Source organism: Eurypyga helias, unplaced genomic scaffold (genome assembly GCF_000690775.1).
Source record: "Eurypyga helias isolate BGI_N326 unplaced genomic scaffold, ASM69077v1 scaffold20868, whole genome shotgun sequence".
Taxonomy (NCBI): domain Eukaryota; kingdom Metazoa; phylum Chordata; class Aves; order Eurypygiformes; family Eurypygidae; genus Eurypyga; species Eurypyga helias.
In genome coordinates this window covers 1431-7951 of record NW_010266509.1, presented here as the reverse complement: position 1 = coordinate 7951, position 6521 = coordinate 1431, and the positions used below count along the sequence as shown (strand labels likewise).

The 6521-nt window shown below is 49.9% G+C and overlaps 1 protein-coding gene across 1 annotated transcript; it reads left to right on the top strand.

Annotated features, from left to right (window-relative positions):
* Positions 1 to 3132: 3132 nt before the first annotated feature.
* LOC104513687 (hepatoma-derived growth factor-related protein 3) lies at positions 3133 to 6173 on the top strand (the record flags this gene model as incomplete). Its single annotated transcript, XM_010157131.1, has 3 exons — positions 3133 to 3271; positions 4330 to 4488; positions 6027 to 6173. Coding segments are annotated over 3 exons (445 nt in total), but the record flags the coding sequence as incomplete, so codon positions are not given.
* Positions 6174 to 6521: the final 348 nt, after the last annotated feature.

Here is a 6521-nt window from a genome sequence, read left to right as displayed (position 1 = left end):
CATGTGCCTCAGCACGGCTTCTAGGTCCTACGAGCCCAGCTCATTTGTATTAACACGTGGAAGTGAAATGTGAAAGTAGGTGGGCACGCTGCTGCGCGGGTGGTGTGCCGCGCTCCGAGCGTAAATAAGAACCCGCCTGCCTGTGCCTGGAAGAGAAGCGTTGACATACGTTTCTTCCAGGCTCATCTGAGCCCAGATGCAGGGGCGAATGTTTCTTACTGGGCTGCACGTGGCGGCAGAGATGCGGCTGCTGTGTTCGGACACGTCTGGGTTCGAGTCCTGTGGGAGAGCTCGCTCGGTGGTCCCTAAAACGCAGGGAGGCGGCGTCTCCCGCGGTCCTCACGGCTTTGGATACCTGCGTTCCTGGGAGTTGTGCTGGGGTGTCGTAGGCTGCAGCGCTGCGAAGTGACGCAGGGGCTGAGCTCACAAGGGAAGGAAGGGACCGGCACAGGAAGGGTGAGTTAGGTCTCGCAGGAATGGCTGCAGAGTGCAGACTTTGGGAATTCTAACGCACAGGTCTCTGGTTTGAACAGTGTCTGAGCACCACTGCCATTTTGCGGGAGGTGTTCACATTTTCAAACTTACCCTTCCCCACCCGTAGGGAGGATGTCTTCTAGAATTCCTTAAAAAAATGAAAAAGTAAAATTCTTATGGTGTTTTAAATTCCAGTGTAGAAGTCTGAAGCTTGATTAAGAATTTATTGTTTCTTTTTGAATTTTAACATTATTGCAGAAGCCCAGTAGCTCACACGTCATGTTTTAACAATCTTTAAAGGCAGTTTCTGCTTAATAAAGACCAAAATAGCCTCTCTTGAGTTATTTCTTCCTATTGCTGTAATGAAGCAACCTGATATTTTGATATATTGCTGCTATATTTTGATACTACTGCGGTCACAATAATCTACAAAGAGTGAAGTTGAAATAAACTTCAATGCTTTAAAATCAGAAGCCACAATGTAATTTTTTCCTTAATGAAAACATTTCTTGAGCAAGATTTAGAGAAAATACCTCTGACCGCTTCTGTTTGGAGGCGAACGAACCTGCTGAGCGCTTGCAGCTTGGATTTGGTTAGCTCTAACGTCTGAAATGGGAAAACAGTTTGTAGTTACTACCTCAGTCATTTAAAGAGCTTAACTGCTCAAAATGAGCCGTAGATTGCAGGGCCGGACTTTTGTAGCAGAGCGGTGGGAACTCTCGCACTCTCCCAGCGGCAGTGAACGGATTTCAGACAAAGGAGGAGACCGCTTTTCAGTGTTCACTCTATGTAAAAGGCTGTAGAAACCTTCCCCATGTTCCCCTTGAGCTGAACTGAGGTAGCGTGTGCCAAGCGTCGTACGGTTTTCTGTTCTTTGTGTCAGAACTGTTTGTGCGTACTTTTGGCGAGGGGGAGACATCCCCTACTATTAGCAGAGGCACACATAAAGTAATTTTTTCAGTTCCCTTGCCCTGTTGTAGCATCTGATATTAACGAGACGTGTTAGGTTGGAGATCTCTGCTTGGCTCTCAGGTAGAAATGCGTTCTTGGTGTTGTGATCACGTAACTGAGACATTGCTGGGCGAGAGAAGCCCGTGCGGACACCGGCCTGTCTCCTCCGTAGTTCAAAGGGAGCTCTTTCCCCGGAGACTTGTCATCTGATGCCTTCAGCCACCCGTTGGCTCCATTCCGGCAAACTTCTTGGCCAGTGGGATGATTTAAGTGAATGAAACTTTGCACATTCCTAAATGCTGGGAAGAATCAGGGCATAAACCAGGCATAAATCTGAAGTAATGTTTACGGCAGGGAAGAACTACGATCCCGCGATTAAGGTGTTAGGCTGAGACTGGGGAGTTGGGTTTTCCCCAGTACTCTGCTGTCAGTCTGAGCTGACCTTGGGCAGATCTCTCTGCCTCAGAAGCCCGTCTGCAAAAAACAGGGCAACTTCCCGGCCTCCCGGCGGTGCCACGAGAATAAACGTGTTGGAAGTGGCCGAGCTCCAGGGTCCCGTGGTAATGGAGAGCATGGAGTTAATTACAGAGGTCACCAGGAGAGTAGGACAGTGACTACAGGGAAGGGCACACTGACTTCTCCAGTCACTGGTGACATAGAATTGTCCATGTGGGAATGAAGATGGGTTTTTTTTGCCTTCGCTGTTCTTAATTTAACGTGTGATTAGGCGTGCCAGTACCCTGCTACAGAGCACAGGAAACACACTGGATATAGGTACCCCGTGAGAAGGAGATGGAGCTTTATCCAGGTTTATATAGGAAGTTGGAATTTTCCTCTAAAGCATGTAGAGAAAGCAGGATAATTCACCACTCTTTTTAGTTATTATTTTGCCCTGCCTTGTGCTGCCCGTGCCTGAAATGAGTTGGCCCAGCGCAGAGCTGACTTAGGCTGCACCAGAGCACAAAATCCCTCCTGTGCTGTGCTGGCTACACAGCCGTTTGGCCACGAGCACCCTGTGTGCCTCATTGTTTCCTTGTATTACTCATCTGCCTGTGCTCGCCCATTGTGTCTTCTCTTACATGAAATTATAAGGTTTGGGGGAAAGGGAATGTGTTACTGTGTTTGCATGGAATCCGGCACGGGAGGGGCTTATTCCAAGAAAGAACCTCCCAGGCTTGGTGGTGGTATAGGTAACAGTAAGTGCCACTGCTTTTTCCGTTCAGCGGGACAGGGGGTGAGTTCTGGCCCGTGGGTCCCGGGCACTCCTTACACGCTTTAGCTTTTCGGGCGCTGTTTTTAGGCCTTTCTGGGTTTGTGACACATCGGGTTGGAAGTTTGGTCCCTCGCTGTCGCAGGCAATTACGTCATCTAATCCCTCTCATAAACTGTTGGAGTGCCGGTTCCCAGCAGCAGTTAATCTAATAAAGGAGAGTCGGTTTAGTTGTTTCTAGAGAGACCCAGCGTGATTGTGCAGCGTCAGAGAACAGGGTGGTGAGACAGCCCGTTAAATCAGACTCACAGCAGGAACTCAAAGCCAGTGTATTAAATAAATAAACAAAAAAACACCCAAACAACTAAATAAAACTGAAAAAGGAATGATGGGATGAGCAGAACAGGGAAAACATTTGCACAGTTAATGGTGTGTGTGTTTTTTTGAAGAAGAAGAATTTACGTCCTTTTCTGACTGTTACCTGTGTTAAAATGCAGTGCCTTCCTGGGGCCCAAAGACCTTTTCCCGTATAAAGAATATAAAGATAAGTTTGGGAAGTCGAACAAGCGAAAAGGATTTAATGAAGGCCTGTGGGAAATAGAAAACAACCCTGGAGTAAAGTTTACTGGATATCAGGTAAATGGCTTTCACTCCTATTCCTCCTTATCTTGTTTTCTTCTACGACTTCTCATCAGTGCCGGCGTCGTGTGAGGATGTGGGAGGTTGGGTGGAGCTAGGAAGGTTCACAGCTTCCCGAACCGCGCGGCGCAGAGACAGCCGTGGCCTCGCGCGCTGTGACCGGCTGAACTCCAGTCGCGCTGCAGAGCCCGCTGTGATATTCTGGGGTGGGGAAGTGGAAAATTCCGCAGCCGATGTGGCTGAATTAAAAATGGAAGGTTTTATTTACTCCGGTATAAACATGCATAATTTCTGACTTCTCCTTTTGGTTGTTCATTTTCATCTGGGGTTCAGTGTACGTTACACAGGCCTTAAGGTCACTGCACTGTGGATTTTTACATCGGTGACGTGTAACACGCAGGACAGTGCTGCCAGAGTGGTGAGGGGTGAGGAGGTGGGGGTTGGAGCTGCTCCTAGGAGACAGTAGCTGCTGTACAACAGCTCTCCCTCTTGGATGGCCGGAGCGAGCACTCAGCGAAGCTGGAAGGGGAGAAGAGTAGTTGGTGGGCTGTATAAAGCCAAAAACCCTTTGCTCATTAAAAAAATGTGGCCCTTTGAAGGCAGAAATCACCTCCACAAGAAGGCAGACACCTATTACATTATTAGCACACGGCCCTCCGAGCCAGCGGTATGGACCACCTGCGGCCAAGCTGCTGCCCTTCTCAGTTCCTGTTTCACATTTTCGGCCCCGCAGATGTCTTGCACGCTCCTGGGGGGTTGCACACTCCTGGGGGGTTACAGCCGTCCCGTGAGCAGTCTGGGAGATGGCCTGGCAGAGAGCGCTCAGCCGCCCTTTTTCCTGACACAGAGATCGTGCCCGGGGGATGGGGGGGTTCTCTCCCAAATAACTGTCTCCCATTGCAGCCAAAGTCCCGTGTTTGAGCTCTTCCTGCCGATAGCGAGTAGAGCGTAAGCTCTCTGTTACCAGCATTCCTGTCTTCAACACACAACAGCACCCCAGCAGTGGTTTTTTTAGTGTTATTGTTGCTGTTTATGTTGTTCCTGTTATTTTAAAGGCAATTCAGCAGCAGAGCTCATCAGAAACTGAAGGAGAAGGAGGAAATACAGCAGATGCCAGCAGTGAGGAGGAAGGTGATCGGGTAGAAGAGGATGGAAAAGGAAAAAGAAAGAATGAAAAAGCAGGCTCAAAACGGAAAAAATCCTACACTTCAAAGGTGATCTTCGGAGTTTTCCCATTGTTGCCCGTGTGCGTTTGTAATTAGGGTACTGTCCAACTCGTGGCAGGCCGTTCTTCCTTCTTCAGTGTTTTGATCCCGGTGCCGTAACGGCAGTGTTGGGACAGGCAGGTGCTTTTGTAGGCAGCCCCGTGAGACAGCGGCTGAGATACCCTGCCCTCTTCTAGTGCCCACACGGCGAGGGGGAGGTGAGAGCATGGGAAGGAGTTCAAAGGGCTGGAAAGAAAATCCACGCACGGATGATTGAGGTTTGGTCATCGTAGACAGGTATTTCCCCATGAAGAGTGAAAAAAGTCATAGGAGTGTGCCTCCTGGGAGGCCTGAGCTCGGGCCTGGTTCCTGCCTGGGAGAATTCCAGCTTCCCTCTCCCATCCCAGCGTGAGTGCCCCAGGTGCCAGGCTGAAAGAGAGGGTAGGGTCAGATGTGCCCAGCTGCTCCTGCTGCAGCCGAGTGTCAGTGCAGGATACGGGATGGGAGGAAGAACTAGTTCATGAAGCAAGGAGTGGGGCACTCCAGCTGGAGACAGAAGACCTGCCTTGGAGTACCTACGTGCCCTGTTAATACCTGAGTAACAGCGTAGATGAGGATGCTGAGAGGAATGTGTCCGAGGCTCCCTCGTATTGGCTGGTGACTGTAATCACCTGCAGAGTGACAACGTTGGGTCAGACACGCTTCTCACTTGTCACCTGAGGGGAAGGGAGCAACGTTACAGTCACGTCCTCCGGCTCTGTGCGTGCCTCCAGGTCCGTGCTTCGCCGAAAAATTGTGGGAAGTGCTGCAGAGTCACGTTCAGTCACATCCACGTTGTTCTTCTCTGGAAGTGGAACCTAAATAAAATGACAAGAAGGAAGCAAACGATGTGATCCAGTCTCAGTCTGGGGGAAAGCGGGGGTTTTCGTGGTTCATCCACTGAACAAAATGGATTAAGTAATTTCACCCCCTCTGTGTGTTTTGCATTAGAAATTCAGGTCTGGTCTACCATCTTCTTTCCAGAAGACTCTGGACAAACAGAGGATTAGGAGAATGATGGCTTAATGCCACAATTTATCCTTTTGTACTGTAGAATTGCAGAACATAAAGGGAGCAGAGAAGATGTATTGGTTCCACATGGCTTTAATGTTAATGTATTAAAGCTGACAGCACTAAGAAAGTATGGAGAGCAGCTCTGCTGATGTTAGTCTCCTTTTACCTCTCTGTGTTTAATCAACATTTTTGTCAAGCTGGCACCATCTGTTTCATTAACTAACAAAAGCCACAGGTGACCCAACACTAATACCATCTCCCCTTACTGTCTGTCTCACAGTCAGCTGCCGCTAACCGCACCATCTCTCCTTTTGCTCCGCTGATGGCAGCAGCTCCAACTGCTTCACCTGAAAGACCCCTTTCACCCCACATACCCTCCCCAGTATTCCGCTTGGACAGGGGACCGCGTGACCAGACCCCACATCGCTACCAAAGGGTCTTTCTACGGCCGAAGCCCTGTTTTTGCTTTTTAACTTTGTTGTTGATCATTTCAGAAATCCTCCAAGCAGTCACGGAAATCTCCTGGAGACGAAGATGACAAGGACTGCAAAGAGGAAGAAAACAAGAGCAGCTCTGATGCTGGGGACGCAGGCAATGACACAAGAAACACTTCTTCAGATTTGCAGAAAACCAGTGAAGGGGTAATCCTCTGTTACTATCGTTCGCTTCCCGTGCGGTTGGCTACCAGGGGCTTTGGCGCTGGGGTGAGAGGCGTCGCATCGCAGTGACCTCTGCGTGCCACACGCAGCCCTTGCCCGTCGCGTTTCGGTGCTCGGAGCCTGCCCGGAACAGAACCGTGGGACTGGCCCCCGCGCTGGTATTTCGCTCTAGGGAAACAGCTGAAGATACTATAAGCATTATTTTTGTGCCAGCGCTTGCGCGGAGGGTAACTCTGGAAACCCGTGAGCTGGCATGATGTGAAATTGATGCGAGAGCGGAACCGGGCTGTTGGTGTCTGCACGTTGGCTTGCTGGGCGGCGGGAGCCAGC